The following is a 22,262-nucleotide window of genomic DNA, read 5'->3' as shown; positions in this document are numbered from 1 at the left end:
GACAGCATTGTTCTCAGTGATGTTCTCACTGATGCTTTACTGGATAGAAGTTAAAACAGTGCTTTTACCTCACATTCAGACCATTTGACATTTTATAGGTCAAATCACACTTAACTAACATTCATTAGTTACGAGGAAATGCCTTTTACTGTTTGTTGTAAAGGTTCTAAGTATTTTTGCAATTATACTGTATATTTTATGTATTTAGGACAGTTTTAATCATTGGAATCTTTTTACACAGGCCACAAGTGATGTCAACCTTAAAAGGGCAGCAGCCCTCAAGGCACTTTACATCTACCTTGGGGAAGATGATGGGCATCTCATGCGGGAGTATATGGTAAGTCAGTGTAATGCATTCCACATAGTCACAAGAACAAGTTATAGAGTAGAGTTTATTGCCATTTGCACAGGTGCTTTACAGTACCAGTACATTTGGAATTCTTTGTGCGTTTCTTAGATTCAGCTTTACAAAAAAAAAAATCATACTGGAGTGCACCATATTAAGAGGTGGTTCTAATGTTTGGCCTCTCCATTTATTTTAAACCATTAAACCACCTGCTATTACAAGGCACTCCAGCACAACTCCAACACCCACCTCAATGATATCTTTTTTATTTTATTTATTTTTTTTATATATATACAGGATATCAAAGGAGATGAGATCCTGGGAGACCTGCAGAAGAGCAACATGGGGATCTATGCCATCAACAAGGAGGGTGGAGAAATTGGACATTATGATGACATTGGGATTTTCATTAAAGGAGTGATTGTTCTGGAAAACATTGGCTCTGCAGCCCGAGCTTGTGCCATGATGGTAGGAGTCATCTATGCACTGAACTTGGTTTATTCTAAAGAGCTGAGATACTACTACGAATTCATTCAGAAGGTCCTTATGCAAATGGATGTTGACAAGTTGTCCCCCAGAGTCCTTGGACTGAAGAACAAACTTAGTTTTTTGTAGGACTACAGGAATTCTTCAGTCAGACTGCTGTGTTAAGCCAGTTGTTTCTCCCTGGAGGATGATAGAGAGCATTTGATGTACAGGAACATACAGCTTCAGAAAACGAGAGATGTTACAAGATTAACAACAAAGTGAGAGCAAGACAGAAATACTTTTTATTTTTCCCCTACAAAGGTTGAGGCTGTCCATGATCAACTCTGGCCAGTTCTGGTACATTTTGTTTTTGTTATGACTGGTCTTGCTCTGTTTTTGTTTTAATTTTTACTGCTAGTTTCTTTTTTTTCATTGGTTACCACATGTGCATGGTAAAGTCATGTTGTCAAGCCATGCATGAAAGACACTATTTACAGAGACTCTTATTTGGGAGAACACAAATGATGTTGTCTGTGAACACTATGCTGCCTGCATTTTCATTTTATGTTGCCTTATACAATCAGAGTTTACTGATTACTTATCTTTTATAAAACCTCTTAAAAGGCTAAGGTTTACCTCCACAGTTGATGCACATGATAATCCAATGGATTTAACGTTATTGAAAGTTTTTCCAAGGTGACTGCATTTTGGCAGATGTTATTGCTACTGTATTTATATGGCAAAAAAAACTTTTACAGTTGATGCAAGTTTCACTTCGCCCATGCTTGTCTGATAGATGCAATGGTATTGCATGTTGCAAGAGATGTAACATTTACTGTACATGGGAAAATAAAGAGTTGTTTGGTTACATATGTTGGTTACTTACAGTATCAGCATATTAAATCAACTGAAAGTAAAACTAATAATAATAATGTTTTCATTTAATTAAATTAAACTTAATTATAGTATGTAGAATTTAATTAATCAGAATGCACAATAACTAGTTTTAAAATGGCAGTCCATCTTACATAATATATTTAAGGAGATTTAACATGGTGCCAGTTGAAATTACTAAGGAAATTATTCTAAAATATATACAAAATAATTTAGCTAAAATCGCCAATGCAATTCATTTAGAAATTTCTTAAAAATAATAAATACAGTCAGCTTAAAATATATATCTAAATTTAGATAAACATGTGTGCAACCACTTACCATAAAAAAAATTAAGTAAATTCAACAAAACATTTTTTCAGTGTGGAACCTAATTACCACTCCAATGACAACATTATACAGCATATAGGGTTCCTGCTGGGTTCGGTCTGATCCTGTAACAAAAAGATTTCAACTATATTAAGTAGCAAAGTGATAAATATAACCTGTACTGAGTCTCCTACAGGTTTCCTCAGATAAACTCCCCAACGCCAGTCCTGTCAGGTGAGAATCCCATCAATGTCCTGAAACTGTTCCAGTCCATTTCAGCTCTCTGTTCCACTCACTGGGTTCAGCTCGAGTCCATGTGGTTTTTCACCTGCTGATACTAATAGTCCTTCAGGTTTTTATGGGATTGAGGAATTCATATCCAAATCTCTAAGTCTGTTCGGTGTGTTATTATTAAAAGATTACATTTCTATAAATGTGTTCTCTGTTTGCTGACATGAAAAGAAAAGAAAAATTTAATCTTCGGCACACAGCTGTTCATCACCAACCCAATCTAAAAGAGAAATATCTGAATTGATAAACACATACTAGACAGGGCTGCTTCATGATCAACAGCACATAATCACCTTTGCTGTAAGTAAAACATTACTATCTCATGTATATAATATAATTTAACATTTATAAAATATTTCAGACTATTTAGCTAGAACAAATAACACTTCCTTAAGTTCTAACAGGAAATGAGCTGTTTACAATCACACGACAGACTGTAGAGCTTTAAACTCATATCACTGCTATGTGTTTTATCTCCTGTCCTACATGTATATTTAAGTGCAGACTTTAAGAAGAAGCGGAGGTGAATTTTTACAGGGATGACAGAAGACACGGTGAGGAGGTGGAGAGCTGGAAGGAGTGTCAGTGTGAGTAAAGTAGCTGATTAAATCTAATACTTGTGACAGTGTGGCATTAAAGATGATGGTTTTCATGAGTTTTTATGAGAGTTGAGGAAATTAACAGCTTATCAGAAACAGGGAAAAGCTGAAATCATCTTATTCAGACAGAAGCAGCAGTATGAAGTCAGAGATAGCAGGGTGTCACAAGGAGACCAGCTGTTCATTTACAATCACTCTCATGCACTCAGGTGGGATGTTTTGTAAACTCCGTCTGACTCCCTGTCGTCTGCTTTCACATGAAGTTTAAATCAACACCAAACAGCATTAAAGATAATTGTTAGAAAAAGTCTGATTAAATAGAATAAAGTGACATTTTAACTGTAATCTGATATTTACTGGAACTAAAGAGAAATGTACAAGCCAATGCTAATATACAACATAATGCTAATCAATCTGCTAATGTTTCAGTGTTTATATAAAGAGATCATTACTCACCTCAGTGTCTGTAGTCTGTAATGTTCATCGTCCTTAAGGGCAGAGAGACACTTCACTCCTGAGTCTCCTATTTTATTCCCATTCAGATCCAGGTCTCTCAGGTGTGAGGGGTTTGATCTCAGAGCTGAAGTCAGAGCAGCACAGCCTTCATCTGAGACACCACAACTTTTCAACCTGCAGAGACACAATGACACATACTTCACTCTTTCAGGATATAAACTTCAAGACAAGCTCGTGTGTGTGTGTGTGTGTGTGTGTGTGTGTGTGTGAGAGAGAGAGAGAGAACTTGGGCATTTTATCTAAAGTATGTTATTTTAATCAGTAATGATCCCTGTGATCTCCTCACACACACACACACACACACACACACTACTGATGGTGTTCACTACTTTAGCTCTCTGTTACTATATGAATTGATTTAAGTCTTTGAGTTTATTCATTGACATTTTGTATTCATGACTAAATGTGTAATAATATGAGACTATTTTAAAATGTTAGAGAAAGAACTAATGAGGGAATCTGCATGGGTTTAATACTGCTTGTCTATTTGTCTGTTTCTGTAACGCAGATCTGGCAACCCTGTTCATAGCACATAGACACAGATGTACTGAAATAATCCTTACTAACAGAACTAATTTTCATCTCTGAGAATGTCACTGCTGTTTTTAAACCCTGCAGCTCACACAGTGCAGTTAGTGTGTGTCTCAGCTGCAGTTTGTGTGATTAGTTACAGTGTTGTAAATTTCACAGTCATTTCAGACACACTGCAGTCGCATCAAGTCAGGTTTTGTGCTGCAGCTTCTCACCTACGTACATCTGACCCAAAGACTCTGTGACAAATCATCAGTGAAAAGAAACAATCTTCCTCCTCAGGACATTGATGATGAACCTAAAACCTCTGCTTCAGTCTCACTATTAGAGAATGTGTCTTACTGAGGAGCAGGTCATGTGACTCTCAGAGAGATGATCTTACACTAGTTTTTCCAGTTTACAGTCAGGATTCTCCAGTACAGCACAGAGACACTTCACTCCTGAGTCTCCTAGAGCATTCCTAGAAAGATCCAGTTCTCTCAGGTGTGAGGGGTTTAATCTCAAAGCTGAAGTCAGAGCAGCACAGCTTTCACCTAAGACATGACAACACTGCAACCTGCAGAGACACAATGACACACACTTCATCAACACATCTCATTTACATGTACATCTCAGTTTATCTTTTATTTTTTATGATGGTGAGTCTACAAAATGGTTCTCCCACTATACAGGGACAATTAACTTGTTTCTCCATAACCTTTGTTTAATAACACTAGACATTTATATAACACTATAGATTTATATTACTGCAGAATCAAGGAAGTAAAAGTCTGAATCAGGGTAAAAAAAAACAAAAAAAACACCATCATGAATTTAGACCAAGTTATACTAATTTCAGGCTTAAAGCGTTACTTCTGAGGAGAATTAAAACTCATGTATTCACTAAACAATATTACTGACTGATAATTTATTACTAAATAAAAAGTTCTAAATTATAAACCTGACTGAGTGTGAAATATTTACAAATCAGGTTGATCAGATTATACAGATTTAGAATGACAACTTTACAGTAAATAAAAGTGTACAGTACTGTGTAAATGTCTTATACACATGTACTGTACATAAGTGCTGTAGAGCGAGGATGACTTTTGTTCTTGTGATGAAGTGATACTCATTTTAGTCCATGGTGAACAAGGTGCTGACATAAATAAGTATATTCTATATTTACAGTATAAAGTCACATAAGTTTGCACACGCATACAAACACGTGCGCACACACAAACAATCTTACCACAGTGTCTCCAGTTTACAGTGAGGATTCTCCAGTACAGCAGAGAAACACTTCACTCCTGAGTCTCCTCACATTTTGTTCTCTCAGGTGGGAGAGGTAATACTTGTTGTTAAGATGACGTGTCTGTCATGTTGGACAGTCTTCCTTTTCTTCACCAATCCCAAGATATTATTAACACACACCAAAGTATTACTGCTGTTATTGAGATTTATCTACATTAAGTGCACTAGAGGTACAAAAGTATTGATGTTTTAAGTTTAAAGTAATGAGTTAGGTTTTGTAGAATTAATCGCTGTTTAACAGTACAATGGAACCTCGGATTACGAGCATAATTCGTTCCGGAAGCGGACTCATATTCCAAAACACTCGTAAACCAAAGCAAATTTTCCCATAAGAAATAACCTGTACTTTATCTTTAAAAAAAAGTTTAAATAAATCCCGACAGATAAGTGTTTCCGTTTGTGCGCACAGGCGCTCTGTGTGTGTGTGTGTGTGTGTGAAGCTAACGTAAGAGGAGACTCTTACTTTAAGGCCCTCCTGTCTCCCCCGTCTCATCTTAAACAGTAAACCTGTCTTATTTGAATCTCACACAAACATAAACACATATTAACGGAAAGACTGTTTTGTCGGGAAAAATTAGCAAGGAACATCACTAATGACACTCGTGTGAGCGCAAACAAACCGAATCACTGCTGTAAAGTAAAACAAACAAACAAATGAAGCTGCACTTTACCTTCGCGACAGAGCAGAGTTTCTGTGGAGAGCAGAAACTATCTCGCCTAATGTGTGTGCATGTTTGTGAAGCAGAGAGGGGGTGCTTCACACACACAAACACGCACACGCAGCGATGGGCTAAGGAAGAAAATAATTTTTTAAATCTCTGTATTGAGAATTTCTTTTGCTTTACACGCGCGCACACACACGAATATTATAAGAAACAGAGTGTTATAAGAAACAGTCTTATAACGAGTGTTTTCTTATAACGAGTGTTATAAGAAACAGTACACGCGCGCTTTACACGTGCGCTGTACACACGCGCTTACAAACAAAATTAAATATGTTTTGCACACACACACACACGTTGTCACAGTGTTATAGTAAACAGTACACACGTGCACGGATGTTGATTATACCAGTGAGAGACGAGCACTAAGACCCAGCAGGGGAGACGATTACCCACAATTCCGCAGTGCACGAGAGAGAAAAACCATTGGCTCAGTTGTAATCTCGTGACGCTCGGCATCAAAACAAGAAGCGCACGCGTGATACATGATACTCGGTACTTGTAAACCAAAACTTGTTCGTTTTCCAAGTCAAAATTTATTATAAATCTTTGTGCGTCTTGCAGAACACTCGTAAACCGCGTTACTCGCAATCCAAGGTTTTACTGTATTTTAGTGCACATGGATCTCATTGTACATCAATTTCATTATTATTATTAATATTATTATTAGTAGTAGTAAGTAACAAATTTGCTCTTTATGCTGTACTCTTACAGAAAAATGTCAGTTACTAAAACACTTAAACTATTAACTGCTGCTTTTAGTGAGGTATTGTGACTCAGAGATGATCTTACCTCAGTGTCTCCACTTTACAGTGAGGATTCTCCAGTACAGCAGAGAGACGCTTTACTCCTGAGTCTGTTAGTTTATTTTCAGTCAGGTTGAGTGTCTTCACAGTCAGATGCAGTTCTCTCAGATTGGAGGTTTCTGAGTTGAGCACTGAGCCCAGAGCTGCAGCACTTCTATTTTCAATTCTATCACACCTGATACTGAAGGAAATAAAATAAGACATAATGAACTAACATCAGTACAAATGATCAAACAGATCCTCAAAGCTTTCACTGCACCTTCTCATTTTCATAAACAGCAAAAGCACAAACAGCAGTTAGACAAAACAGATAAATGCTGTAATAGTTATTCACAGTCAGAGCGGCTCAGAATCGACTTGGTGGGAGTTTGTTCTGTAATTAGCTACGCAAATGATAACCAGCGCAGTGGTGAAGGAGTTTTATGTAGCTAACTGTGTTTGTGTGTGTGTGTGTGTGTGTGAGTGAGAGAGAGAGATGCTGAAAGCTCCTTATTTGCTCGTTTACACACTAGGTGTGTTGTATGTCCCTGTGTCTGACCTATTCTCTGTGTGTGTGTGTGTGTGTGTGTGTGTGTGTGTGTATATACAGTCTCCCAAAAAATACATTAAAATTTAAGTGTAAGAGATGAATAATTATTCCATAGACCTACAGCATGAAAAAGATTTTTTACTATTTATTTTTTATTTAAGTCCAGAGAAGAAAATAAAAAGATTCAGACAATTGCATAACACTACACTCTGTAAGGCTTTTTTACTGATGTCATGTATTTGGCAGGTTGCAGCGCAGCGTAAATGCAGATGTAGATGTTTATTTAAAGCTCCATATTTTTGACAAGTCAAAAATTACAACAGTAATCAATACTGTTGTGTTAGTGTTGTTTGTGTACTAAACTGTTTATTTTATTCATTCGAGGTTAGTGGCTAATCGCTAACCCATTACAGATTATCTAGTACATAAAAACTGTTCATGAATTTCTATCGCTGTGCATATGCTTAAACATACAAATTTAACATAATCTTAACAAATAGTAACTATTGAACAGGAACACTCGCAGTTTAAGGATCTGAATTTGAGTCACGAGCAGCCGCTCCCCAGCTTTAGTCTTTTAGCAAATCCAGAGTGTGTTACTCCGCCCCTAATGGTGCGTGAGCAAGCAGTTCGAAAAAAAATGCGGTCGGCTGACGTCACGCGGTTCGGAGGAAACACGGGATAGTCTTCGCCCTCCCGACTGAGTGGTAGTGGTAGCCTAAATGTGGGAACCCCCTAGTGACGGGGAGGAATTGGCTACGACTAATATTGGGGAGAAAATTGGAAAACCCCCAAAAAATATTTAAAAAAAAAAAAAAAAAAAAAACAGAAACAGGTGGAGTGCAATAGTGAGTCACTAAGAGACACCCTGACAACAGGTGGAGAGCAATAGTGAGTCACTAAGAGACACCCTGACAACCACTCACATCACATACAATCCTTTAGTGAAGTCATAATAGCAGGAACTAATAATAATGAAAGTGGTTCAGTGCAACTGCACTTCCAGGCAAACACAACAAATTAAAATGAAATGAAAAAAAATGTTATAATGAAAAAAATGTAGATCTAAGTGTGACGTTAATGAGGTTTACATAGATGAAAACAGTTTTTTTTTACAGGGTTTTCACAGACTCTGAACTCGGAGGTGTGAACAAGTGTTAAATATCCAGAATAAAACCAACTTTACTGTCATATAAATCATAACTTCAATAAACTCTTATTATTTCAGGCACCAAGGCATCAATTCAAGAAATCAGTCATTCATTTATTTATGTGATAGTTATTCTCTTATGTAACTATTTATTTATTCACATTAACACCACTCTGTATCACCTTAAGCTCAAAAAAAGCCCATCTTAAAGTACATATTTATCAAAGTGTTTTTCAGTTTCTCTCTTTCTACAGTAGAACAGATTTAAACAGATTTACTTACATTGCTTTTCTGGATGCTGAAATCACAGGCATCAACTTCACAAGAACCTCTTCTGTTATCTTCTCTGGACTGTAATATTTATTCAGATCAAATTCCTCCAGATCCTCTGCTGATGTCAGTAACACAAACACCAGAGCAGACCACTGTGAAGGAGAGAGTTCACTTTGTTTTCCAGATTTCAGGTAGTGTTGGATTTCCTCCACTAGAGAATCATCACCAAGTTCATTCAGACAGTGGAACAGATTGATGGATTTCTCTGGAGGAAGACCTCCACTGATCATCTTGTTAATGTACTGAACTGTTTCATCTTTGCTGTGGGAGCTACTTCCTGTCTGTCTTACTAAGTCATGTAAGAGTTTCTGATTGGACTCCAGTGAGAGACCCAGAAGAAAGCGGAGGAAAAGATCCAGATGTCCAGTCTTACTGTTTAAGGTCTGAGCTACAGCACTAATGTGGACTTCTGAGATTTTAATTTCTGTTAAATTCCCCATCTTCAGATAATATCTCCGAAAGGATACAAGTCGGGAGAAGATATATGGATTAGTAAGCACATAGTGAGGATACAAACTATGCTGAAGAACATTTATCTTTTTCCTCATGAACATCAGGTACACATACAGAGCTGCGAGATGCTCCTGAATACTCAGATGAACAAAGCAGTAGACTTTACTCTGGTGAAGCCCAAACTCCTCTCTGAAGATCTGCGTACACACACCTGAGTACACTGCTGCTTCTCTCACATCAATGCCACACTCTCTCAGGTCTTCAACATAGAAGATCAGGTTGTGTTTCTTCAGCTGCTGAAAAGCCAGGTGTCCCAGTTTGAGAAGCATTTCTTTATTACTCTCCAGCTTCTCTGAGTACTTTTCTCTTATGATGTTGATCTGAATGATGAGGAAGTGTGTGTACATTTGAGTCAGAGTCTTGGGGATCTTTCTACTCTCTGCTTCCCCAAACATTCTCTCTAGAACAGCGGCTGAGATCCAGCAAAAAACTGGGATGTGACACATGATGTAGAGGCTTCTTAATGACTTCAGGTGTGTGATGATGTTATTGGCCAGGCTCTGATCACTGATCCTCTTCCTGAAGTACTCCTCCTTCTGTGGGTCATTGAACCCTCGTACCTCTGTGACTCGATCGACACACTCAGAGGGGATTTGATCAGCTGCTGCTGGTCGTGAGGTGATCCAGTTGAGAGCAGAGGGAAGCAAATTCCCTTTGATCAGGTTTATCAGCAGCACCGGCACTGATGCTGATTCAGTTACATCACACACTCTCACTGCCTTCTGGAAATCCAGAGAGAATCGATACTCATCCAATCCATCAAAAATGAACAGAACCTTTTCCAAACTGTACATTTCTGTTTCTTTCGTTTCCTTAAAACAGACACGAAGGAGCTCCATCAGATTCAGTTTCTGCTCGTTCATCAGATTCAGCTCTCTGAAAGGAAGTGGAAATATGAGGGGGATGTCCTGATTTGCTTCCCCTTCAGCCCAGTCCAGAATGAACTTCTGCACAGAGAATGTTTTTCCGATGCCAGCGACTCCCTTTGTCAGCACAGTTCTGATGGGTTTGTCTTGATCAGACAAGGGCTTAAAGATGTCATTGCATTTGATTGGTTTTTCCTCTAATGTTGTTTTCCTGGATGCTGCCTCAATCTGTCTCACCTCATGTTCTTTATTGACGCCTCCACTGTCTCCCTCTGTGATGTAGAGCTCTGTGTAGATCTCACTCAGTAGTGTTAGGTTTTCCTGATTTATTATCATTCCATTTACCCACTCAAACTTCTTCATCAGGTTTAATCTGAACTTTTTCTGGAATTCATTTACAGCAGCAGATTCTGGGTCGTGTCTGTGACAGAGAGAAGTACAAAGACATAGTAAGACAGATGCGCTTTCCAAGAAAAAGATCATGCTGATGTAAACAAAAATGTCTTTGTCAATACAAACAAGCAGGAGTTAAGTGATTGTTTTGACCAGAACTGTCATCTTTGTGGATGTTTGATTATTTCTGCCATTGCTCCGCCTACACAGCAGCATCTGCTGTCACACTAAATGTCCATGATCTGTGGTTGGTGGTGAGTATCTGAGTAGCTTGGCTTATTATTATTATTATTATTATTATAATCATCATCATCATCATCATCAAGAGAACGACTTCAGATCAGTTGGCTAGATGTTACACATTCACACCGAACAAACAATGATCAATATATTTCAATGTCAAGCTATAAACTAACGTGCATGCCTGGGATAGAGAGAACAAAATCAATGCGTCAAACACAGTGAAACCTCGGTAGTATTTGCTCTTCTACACTTTAAACTTACAAGAGTCACATATTCCCAATCCAACTTTTCAGAAAATCTCTACACTCTACCAGAACAACATGGGTGTGGGCTCTTGAGACAAACTTCACAGGTCATCAGTGACACCCTGATCTCTCCTTGATACGAGCCCATGCTTCTTGGTTGCTTGTTGCTGTGGTGTCACCAACAAATGGCATCAGTCCTCAAGATTTGCTTCAAAGCCTCAGTGTCAGGTGGTATGTGTCTATTATCCAATTATGTCCAATTAAGAAATTGGATGCTAATTAACTTCCTTCTGCTTAATCCTGATAAGACAGAAGTTCTAGTCATAGGACCACATACAGCTAGGAGTAAAATTTTAGATCACACTGTAACTTTAGATGGCCTTTCTGTTCCATCAAGTGCAACAGTGAAAGACCTTGGTGTGATTATTGATTCCAGCCTTTCATTTGAAGCTCATGTAGATAATATTACCAGGATAGCATCCTTTTACCTCAGAAATATTGCCAAGATAAGAAATATATTGTCGCTAAACGATGCAGAAAAACTAGTTCATGCTTTTATCACCTCTAGGTTGGACTATTGTAATTGTAATGCCTTACTGTCTGGTTGTTCAGCTAGGTGCATAAACAAGCTTCAGCTAGTCCAGAATGCAGCAGCAAGAGTCCTCACTAGAACCAGAAGATATGAGCACATCACCCCTACCTTATCTTCACTTCATTGGCTCCCTGTGAAATTTCGCATTGATTTTAAAATAGTACTCTTGACATATAAAGCATTAAATGCGCCGCAGTATCTGAGCGAAATGCTAGTGTCTTACGATCCGCCGCGCCTACTTTGATCAAAGGATGCAGGCTGCTTGTCAGTACCGCGTATTATAGTCTTCCAAATAGTGTTCGGGACTCAGACACAGTCTCAGTGTTTAAGTCCAGGCTAAAAACCTATTTATTTAGCCAAGCATTTTTATAAATAGATTTGCCTTAGGTAAAGGAGCAGATCTGGGGGACTCATGGACGTAGAGTATTATGGTGAACTGGTATGTTTGGATGCTGTCTTCCTCACTCTCATTGATCACTCAGGTTTGGTGACGGTGAGGTGATTGTTTGCTTTACATCTCAGGAAGCCCTCATGTCTGTGTTTCCTTCTGGCTCTCCCTTTTAGTTATGCTGTCATATTTAGTCCTGCCGGAGTCTCTGCTTGCACTCTACAGTTAATATACATTCACATTATACATTGTGTGACTGTGACCATACCTAACTGCCATCTCTCCTCTTCTGCTTTTCTCCCCCTCTTTCTCTTCCCTCTCTCCCCCTCTCTCTCTCTTGCTCTCTCTCTCTGCTGAGCTACACATGTTGTTCCTGAGCTGCCAGTGATTCAGACTTCCTCTGCCCTCCGGACCTGTCTGACCCATCCTGGTGCCCCGCTTCTGCTTGGAGATCTCGTCACATGGATGCCCCGTGTGTCTCTTTGGGGTGCGTCTGGTGTCTAGGGATGATTCTCTCTACCTAGAAGACGGTTCTGGCCTCGACTGGTGTTGGCAGCTGTCTCTCTGAGGACTTGACAGTTCGATAGTTCAGGACTGGGACTTCCTACAAGTCTACTTGAGCCTCCAATAACTACCTGGACTCCATATTAACATCAATTAACATCAACTATAGAACTAGCCTATAGTTTTTTGCCCCAAAATATTCATAGTTTTCCTGTTTCTGTTTGGATTTTATGTTTGTTGTTTATAGTATGCACTACGCGGGAGATTTACAAACAAAACGCGGTAGCGGTCGGAAACTGGTCTAATTTGGACAGGAGCGGGCGGTCTAATAATATATCATTCCTGACGTCCTTTCTAAACAGCATATCTGCGCTTTATTCAATCCTATCGAGCACCTGTAATCTTTGTTTTCAGCTACACCTTTCCTAAGCTACCGTGTTGGCAAAAAATGTCACATTTATATTTTAAATAAAAATAATAAATATGCTACAATTTTGTACATTGTTTCTACATTTTTTCCCCCTGCAACACATTTTCCGTACTAACCATTCTTAACAAGAAGAACAAAAATAAAATATATTGTTGTACAACCTACAGTTTTTTTTTTTGTTATCCCTCTCTTTCGGTTTAAATGTGAGATTCTGGAAACAGATAGACATTTAGCGGGAGCGGTCGGGTCGGGAAGAAAATTATTCTAAGCGGGCAGCGGGTGAACAAAGAGTGATATATAGCGGGAGCGGGTGGGTGCGGGATAAAACCTTGCGGAAGCGGACGGGAGCGGGACTAAAAAAACAGTCCCGCACAGACCTCTACAGTGCAGCTCTTTCTACTGCAATCTCAACTGCATCTAAATGCTTCTTTATTATAACCCTACTGTAATATTTAATCTTTATGTAATCTTAAATAATTCTTTTGATTGTGTAAAGCTGCTTTGCGACAATGACAATTGTTAAAAGCACTATACAAATAAAATAAAATAAAATTGAATTAACATGAATTAAACGTAGAGTCTAATGTGTGTGCGTGTTGTGATCAAACACCAAGAAAACTCCTTGTATGTAAATGTCCATGGTAAATAATATGATTCTGATAAAAAATATCTCACCCCACTGTGCATGTGGAAATGCTCTTAGTTTTCTTTTTTTATTCAACCTCACATGTTTAAATGATCACAATCGTTCATGTTTTTTAATTTATGGTTTAGCACTATTCTTTCACTTTTTAATAATGAGTTAGACAGTTCCTAACTCAATTCCAATTATTTTAATGTTTCTTCACTTAAAATAGGAAAATCATCTGACCCTTCTGAAACATTGATGCTTACAATATATAACCTAAAACATTCAAGCGTCACCTATAATATATAAATTATTTATGAATAACCAATAATCATCATAAATCCATAAAACACCAATAACCCATACATTTATTGGCTTATTGGCTTTATAAGTATTGGAGCATCACCAATAATCTATAAATGCAAACTGAAATTATGATAATTATGAGATGTTACCTGTGTACACATAAGAAGTTTTCCTTTTTAAAGTTCCTAATAGGAGGAAGAGTCAAGATAAATAGAGGGGATGGTTGGGGGGTAAATCTGTGTAATATATTATGTGAAATTAACTCACTCACTTACTCATCTTCTATACCGCTTTATCCTGTATTCAGGGTCACAGGGGGCCTGGAGCCTATCCTAAGAGACTTAGAGCACAATGCAGGGTACACCCTGGACAGGGTGCCAATCCATCGTAGGGCACACATACATACTCACACACACACATACGCACATTCATTCACACACTACGGGCAATTTGGGAATGCCAATTAATAAATCTGCAGATCTTTGGACTGTGGGAGGAGTCATCCACCATAGTACCCAGAGGAAAACCAAGCACAGGTTGCATACAGAGACAGGAATCGAGTCTGTCCAGGAATGGAACCTGTATCCTGGAGGTGCAAGGCAACAGTGCTAACCAATAAGCCACTGTGCCGCCCCATTATGTAAAATTAATAAAATAAAATAAAAATTTTATTTAAAGTAAAATATTGTGTTAAGGGTAATATGTGTTTATTGTTCGTCGTATGAACTGCAGTAGACAGTAAAATTATGTCAGGAGGTAAAGTCAGCCCGTTCCACTGGCAAAACACCACAAGTATATATTAGACCTGTGGGAAACGCTGAGTCTTTAATGACTATTTTAATTATTTCATGAAACATGTCTATTACTTTTGTTTTGATATTAATATGCATTTACCTCCATATGATCCTGTAAAACACTGAATTGCACAATAGTCTACTCTGTAGAGAATACTATTTCATGTTCAGTGAAAGTGTAACAACATAAAGGTCAGTTTAAAGAATTTAATTAAACTAATAAATATCCAAATGCAAATGACTCTGGAGTTGATAAAGCAATGTGTAGCTTGATCTGTCTTTCTGAGAACTATGGAAGGTTACCTGTGTACAGATGAGGAGTCTCCACGTTTAAAGTTTCCATAAGAAGGATCCATAGACCCATCACTCTTCATGGAGACACAGCTGGGTCGTGGTGAGTCTGATCTCTTTATCTGGAGTTTACTGTAAAACATTATAGAGTGGACATGAGACAGAATGTTGCAGTGGCTGAATTTGTTGCCATTAGAAAAAAATATTATTATTTTACAATTTAAAATGAAATATTTTTGTCAACACTGTTTCATCATTATTGTGAAGGCTGTATAGGGATACATTTTATATCATGCATTTTCATCAAAAGGACATAAATTTATAATGAACAGAATTTGGATTTTTTTCATCTTTATTGTCTTCATTGTTAGTTACCACAAAACAACCTCAAGATAAATTTAAAACCTGAAACCTAAATTGTAATCTGATTAATCGATTAATCTTTTCAATAATCAATATATTAAAAAATTATCAAAATAGGCATTAGTTGTCCCCCTCGTCTCATTCTCTTTGCATGAACTTGGAAAAATAATAATGGTTATGACTATAACCTCTGTTCCCTGAAGGAGAGGAACGAGGTACAACACATATTGTATGGCATATCACGCCCTCTCGTGTCCTGGCTGAAGCCACCTTTATTCACGCCGTAAAGGCAGGCAAACCTGTGGTGACGTAGGTGTAGCCCCGCCTACACCTATAAACCATCGTCGCCACGGTTGACCCTCAGTTCGATAGCCGCTCTTCGCCGAGCGTAACTATGAGGCGGGGCAGCAATGTGTTGTACCTCGTTTCTCTCCTTCAGTGATCAGAGGTTATAGTCATAACCATTTGTTCCCTTTCAGTCGATTCACTCGGTACAACAAATAATGTAATGTTTGAGACATATATTCACGCCTCGCTGAGCATCTAATAAAGTTAGCCACAAGAACCCTGATAGCTACTCTACTGCATCATGGACCCCGCAGAGAGGACACAATGAGCCACCGAGGGGGCCGTTATATCAAGTCGGTAGAACCGGACAAAAGTGTGTGGTGAGGACCAACTGGCTGCCGCGCAAATATCACCCACGGACATTCCTTTGAACAGAGCCCATGATGTTGCCATAGCTCTCGTTGAATGTGCTTTCACACCCAGAGGCAATGGGACACTCTTACTGCTATAAGCTAGTGTAATAGCCTCCACAATCCAATGGGAAAGCCGCTGTTTAGACAGCGCTTTACCCTTTGCTCAAATGCTTGCCACTTGTAAGCATATAAACCTCTAGTAGACGAGGCCCGAGCACTTTGGATTGTCTCAATCACATTCGGGGGAAGCCCTTTTGCTAACAAATTGGACCTTTCAACAGGTAAGCGTGCAAGTTTCACAGCTCGGGACGCGGGTGCACTACTTCTCCCCCTGCCTGAGACAGAAGGTCCCTGAGGAGAGAAAGTTTCCATGGTTCTGCTGCTAGCAGGCTGACTATCTCTGCATACCACAACTTCGCCGGCCAATGAGGTGCCACCAGGATTAGTGACAGGCCCTGCTGACGTACCCTCTCTGTGACAGGCAGAATCAGTTCTACCGGAGGGAAAGCATACAATAGAGCTGGGGGCCATGAGTGTGCCAGCGCATCGATCCCCAGTGGGGCATTGCGATCTGTTATGGAAAAGAATAGTGGGCAGTGAGCATTCTCTTTGGATGCAAAGATATCCACTGCCGCCCTGCCGAAGCGCTCCCAGATCTGAGCTACCACCCATGGGTGTAATCTCCATTCCCTCACAAGCGGGCCCCCTCTGGATAGAAGGTCCGCCCCCAAATTCAGGTGCCCTGGAATGTGAGTGGCCCTGAGTGACAGAAGATGAACACTGGACCATAGCAATAGAGAATGAGATAGTTTCAGCAGAGGAAGTGAACGAGTCCCCCCTTGTCTGTTTATATACGACACCACTGTTGTATTGTCTGTCCTGATCAGAACATGATGGCCTGTCAGAGCCAGATGAAAATGTCTCAGGGCTGAGAACACTGCTAACAGCTCCAAATAGTTGATGTGAAGCCTGCGTTGTTCCTGTGACAACGCCCCCCTGACCGCAGAGCCGTCGCACAGAGCGCCCCAGCCGCTGAGGGAAGCATCTGTTGACACCACTTTGCGAAACGATACCCTGCCTATCGGAGAGCCCTGACGTAATAGCCTGGGTTCCCTCCAGGGCAGAAGGGCTGACATGCATGACGGTGTCACCGTCAGCCTCCCGTTGAGGTGGCGCGCCGCACATAGGCGGTGAGAGCGCACCCAGCGCTGAAATGCACGCATGTTCAACAGCCCGAGACGCACCACAGTGATCATAGACGCCATCATTCCCATTAGTTGTAAAAACACTCGGAAACGAAGTTTGTGTTGCAACTGAAACAGAGCAAGGCAGCGCTGAAACGGGGCTATTCTGTGCTCTGAGAGACGTGCTCGGCTGGTAACGGAGCATATCTCCAGACCCAGGAATGAACACTGTTGACTCGGAGTCAGTGAGCTTTTCTGCATATTTACTGAGAACCCTAACGTCTGAATGTGAGACAGAACTAGTGCTGTCTGTTTCTCTGCCTGCTCGCTTGAGCTCGCTATTAGCGCCCAGTCGTCTAAATAGGCTAGTATGCGAATGCCTTTCTCCCGAAGAGGAGACAGCGCCGCCTCGGCGCACTTCGTGAACGTTCGGGGAGCTAGTGACAGGCCGAACGGCAGCACTAGGTACTCGTAGGCCACGCCCTCGAATGCAAACCTCAGAAACTTTCTTTGGCGCGGAAGGATCGCTATATGAAAGTAAGCATCTGTGAGATCGATCGTAGTGAACCAATCTCCCGGGCCTATTGCATTTAGCAATTGCCTCAGGGTAAGCATTTTAAACTTGTACGTTCTTAGAAACGTGTTCAATATTCTCAGATCCAAAATAGGACGCAGTCCCCCCCCCCTCTTCGGAACGACAAAATACCGGCTGTACCAACCTGAGTTTGCTTCCGAAGGAGGCACCACTTGAATCGCCCCTTTGCTCAGAAGAGAATTTATCTCTTCCCAAAGCACCGCTGCGGCGTCGTCCGACACCTCGGTGTTGATTATGGAAGAGAAGCGCGGTGGCTTTATGCGAAACTGTAGTCGGTATCCCATAGCGACTGTGTTTTGCACCCATGTCGAGACTGCGCATGCGCGCCACTCGAGAACGTGGGACGCCAACTGGCCCGCATTGATTTCTGAAAGGGGGCTGCCGCCCCCTGGTGTTCCGCCAGAGTGCAGCCTCATCGATGGCACTGGGCTTTTTTGTTTTGCAACATTGTAAACAGGAAAACTCTTTATTGGTGTTAATAATGTAACATTTACATGGCTTACAAAAGGCACCATTTTTGGGGCAATCACACTGTAAACATCAAGGGGAACTTGCTGTAAGTCCCTGAGAATTTTTTAACACGCCCCAACTTGGGTTCATAACTTGAACATAAACACTTGTGTGTGTGTGGGGGGGGGTGGGGGTGTGGGGGGGGGGGGGATTGTGCTTGGGAGACTGTGTTAGGGAAGTGCAGCGCCGTTTGGGACTGATTTCCTGAACATAACATAGCGGCCTCTTGGGCGGCATTGAGAGAGGAGAAACAGTGTCTCCCTGCTGCCAGAGCTCCTCTCCCTTTTAAAATCTGAGCTAGGAGGAGTGAGGATTCTTCCTCCTAGTCGCTGAATCCTTTCGGACGCCCGGTGGGGGGCCCATACCCCAGGCCGACTGCCGTGGGTTTTTGTTGTTTTGCAACAAAACGTGGGTTTCTGTTGTTTTGCCTGGGAGGCTGTTGCTTCACCGGTCGAGCTAGCTCGAGCTAGCTGCCGGCGGTGGTCTCTTATGAGGTGGTCGCGGAGTGGTCATACTTCGAGCCTGTTTGGGCTTCACCTCTCGTCGCGGAATGATGTCTCGCAACGCTTCGGCCTGTTTCCTTCTGAAGTCAAACTTTGCCTGAATGGCATCGAGTGACTGGCCGAACAAACCCTCAGCAGACAGCGGTTCGTCCAAGTAGACGGCCCTGTCTCTATCTGGAATGTCAGAGAGCGTGAGCCATAAATGCCTCTGTGCTACCACTGCACTCGCCATCCCTCTCCCGAGGGAAAAAGCCGCACAACGAGACATGCGCAAAATGAAGTCTGTCGCTGTCCTGACCTCGTTAAGCAGCGCACAGAACGGGCTCTCCTGAGGCACCAGTGAGCCGAGCTCTGCCAAACACATTGCCTGATATGTTTGAAGCAGCGTAGTGGAGTTGAGCGCACGAGCAGTGCCCGCTTGAGCGCGGTAAATCTTCTCCAGCTGGGCAAAGGAGAATCTACAATGTTTAGACAGAAGGAGAGTAGGGCCAGACACTCCATGATTATGCGAGGGTGCCAAATAAGCAGCCAAAGATGGCTCCATTGGCGGTGGGCTAACTAGTCCCGCCTTCTCAGCTCCGTCTAATTCCAAATATTGTCCGTAACCGGGCACTGATACACGGGTCGACAGCGGCTTGCTCCATGACGACGTTAACTCGCCGACAAAGTCGGGAAACATGGGCAAGCAGTTCTTAACGGTTGTCGGTTCAGGAGGAACAAAAAATCCCGCGAACCTTGACGGTTTTTGAGCCGGCTGCGGGGAGGGCCACTCCACCTCCAGCTTCTCGGCCGCTCGGCGGTAGAGAGCAAAAAATGAAGTGTCGTCCCGAGCGGCTAACGCAGTAGCAGCGGAGCTCTGAGCAGGCGGCAAAATTTCATGCTCGTCCTCCGACAAGCCCTATATCTCTAGGCCGATGTCGAGCACGTCATCGTCCTCGAAAACATGCTGCTCGGTGCCTGGCTGCTGGCCAGCGCTGTAGGAGAGCCCACGGTCCTCCGACTCCTCGAGATACTCCATCTGGTCCGCCCAGCTAAGTGCGGGGACTTCTGACGGAAATTCCTCGTCAGCAGACACAGGCGAAGCTGGGGACTGCTGATTCGGAAAGGAGGGGGTCCTGCTGAGCGACTGTATTTCTCCCCAGGGTCCTTTCCATGAACGTGACCCGTCTTTCCAGCGTTGAACGCCGGAGCTGGAGACAAAGCGCACATGACTCTGGCTCAGCTGGAGCTCTCCTAGCATGGAGAATCCCCAGACAGACGGGGCACGCTTCGTGCTGGTCCTTCTCATGCAAGGAGAAGCCGCACTCCTGAGGACAGGGGCGAACAGCGGACTTTTTCTTAGCTACATTAGCTTCCATGCTCATGCTAGCTAGCGCTGTTAGCACAGCTAAACAGAAGCCAACTAAACTGAGATGTCGCTAATGTTCTGACTGACAGAGAACTTAAAAGTCAGCGCTCCGCGGGTAGACGACTCACCAAAATGAGGCTGTTGTCGCTAATGCCAACAAGAGCAGTTAAGCTGATTTTAAGCGCAGTCTTGTAACGTAAAACGTAGAGTTTACTAGCAGCACCTAGAAAACTCTACGGAAAAGGTGTTCACAGCGAGGTGAAGAGCGTAAGAACTGAGGGTCAACCATGGGGACGATGGTTTATAGGTGTAGGCGGGGCTACACCTACGTCACCATAGGTTTGCCTGCCTTTACGGCGTGAATAAAGGTGGCTTCAGCCAGGACACGAGAGGGCGTGATATCCCTCTATTACTTTTGTTTTGATATTAATATGCATTTACCTCCATATGATCCTGTAAAACACTGAATTGCACAATAGTCTACTCTGTAGAGAATACTATTTCATGTTCAGTGAAAGTGTAACAACATAAAGGTCAGTTTAAAGAATTTAATTAAACTAATAAATATCCAAATGCAAATGACTCTGGAGTTGATAAAGCAATGTGTAGCTTGATCTGTCTTTCTGAGAACTATGGAAGGTTACCTGTGTACAGATGAGGAGTCTCCACGTTTAAAGTTTCCATAAGGAGGATCCATAGACCCATCACTCTTCATGGAGACACAGCTGGGTCCTGGTGAGTCTGATCTCTTTATCTGGAGTTTACTGTACAACATTATAGAGTGGACATGAAACAGAATGTTGCAGTGGCTGAATTTGTTGCCATTAGAAAAAAATATTATTATTTTACAATTTAAAATGAAATATTTTTGTCAACACTGTTTCATCATTATTGTGAAGGCTGTATAGGGATACATTTTATATCATGCATTTTCATCAAAAGGACATCAATTTATAATGAACAGAATCTGGATTTTTTTCATCTTTATTGTCTTCATTGTTAGTTACCACAAAACAACCTCAAGATAAATTTAAAACCTGAAACCTAAATAAGAGCTATTGAGTAATTGTGCCAATTGTAATCTGATTAATCGATTAATCTTTTCAATAATCAATATATTAAATAATTATCAAAATAGGCATTAGTTGTCCCCCTCGTCTCATTCTCTCTGCATGAACTTGGAAAAATAATAGTGAAACTGTGTTTAACATGATCACACTACCCAGAATTCACAGCAGATCCACAGTGCAGCCATCTAAAGGTAGTTACTGTAAACTGTTGTATATACGTACACACCAGTTTCTATCACGGTTGGCTTGACCACGATCTAAAATGCAGATTAAAATCAACACCTGTGTCCTGTGCTTGATGTAAGTCACACTCGTGTCTAACACCATTCAGAAGCACAGTGTGTTTGTACTGGTGGTGTGATTTTATATTAATTAAAATAAATAAATAAAACTATTTAATATACATTGTAGTTAAGTCTCTGCAGGGTCTCACTAAAATGCCGACGTGTCCCAGTCAGAGTGTGAGTTTAACACCCTGTGGTAGTGATATTGCAGATATGTTGCTATTACAGATAAAAATGAATGTAATACAATTTAACATAAAGTGTTTTGTGTCGGCACTGCCTGTTCATTATTGTGAAGCCTGTATTGCGATATGTCTTATATTATGACATTATTGTATTGTCTCATGACCACTGTTTACTTTTTAACTGCACTTTTTGAGGACATCTTTTTACAATGAACAGAATCTGGGATTTTTGTCAGGTGATGTCTGTGTTAGTTATTATTTTCATGAATACTCACTACATATATTAGATATGAATGTTCAGTGACTAAAACACTAGGACATAGTAACTTACTGCTTTTCTGAGGACGGGGTCTCATTCTCTGTCTCCAGATCAGGTCTCTCCATGTTTGAATGTTAGTGTATGTACAGAGAGCTCATAAACACACTGCTGAATCCTGAAGGTGCTGATCTCTACTGCTGGAATAAATTCTAAAGACACAACAACAATCATGCCATTAAAATCAGTAATAAATATCCACAACTTTCAAAGGAAATTGTAT

At 41.0% G+C, this 22,262-nt stretch overlaps 1 protein-coding gene across 1 annotated transcript in view; it reads right to left on the bottom strand.

Annotated features, from left to right (window-relative positions):
• Window positions 1-2,024: 2,024 nt before the first annotated feature.
• Window positions 2,025-22,262, bottom strand: part of LOC128511928 (NLR family CARD domain-containing protein 3-like) — a 35,566-nt gene continuing 15,328 nt past the window's right edge. The window contains exons 2-9 of the mRNA XM_053484977.1: window positions 22,055-22,191; window positions 20,829-20,948; window positions 14,993-15,112; window positions 8,737-10,587; window positions 6,762-6,956; window positions 4,337-4,510; window positions 3,364-3,537; window positions 2,025-2,528 (exon numbers count right to left, since the gene is read on the bottom strand). Of these exons, the coding sequence (XP_053340952.1) occupies window positions 2,516-2,528; window positions 3,364-3,537; window positions 4,337-4,510; window positions 6,762-6,956; window positions 8,737-10,587; window positions 14,993-15,112; window positions 20,829-20,948; window positions 22,055-22,107 (2,700 nt within the window). The 5' untranslated portion in view covers window positions 22,108-22,191 and the 3' untranslated portion in view covers window positions 2,025-2,515. The remainder of the gene's footprint in view (window positions 2,529-3,363; window positions 3,538-4,336; window positions 4,511-6,761; window positions 6,957-8,736; window positions 10,588-14,992; window positions 15,113-20,828; window positions 20,949-22,054; window positions 22,192-22,262) is intronic.

This window comes from Clarias gariepinus, chromosome 24 (assembly GCF_024256425.1).
Source record: "Clarias gariepinus isolate MV-2021 ecotype Netherlands chromosome 24, CGAR_prim_01v2, whole genome shotgun sequence".
Lineage (NCBI taxonomy): Eukaryota > Metazoa > Chordata > Actinopteri > Siluriformes > Clariidae > Clarias > Clarias gariepinus.
Note: the sequence above shows the minus strand (reverse complement) of the source record. Positions and strands in the feature narration are given on the sequence as shown.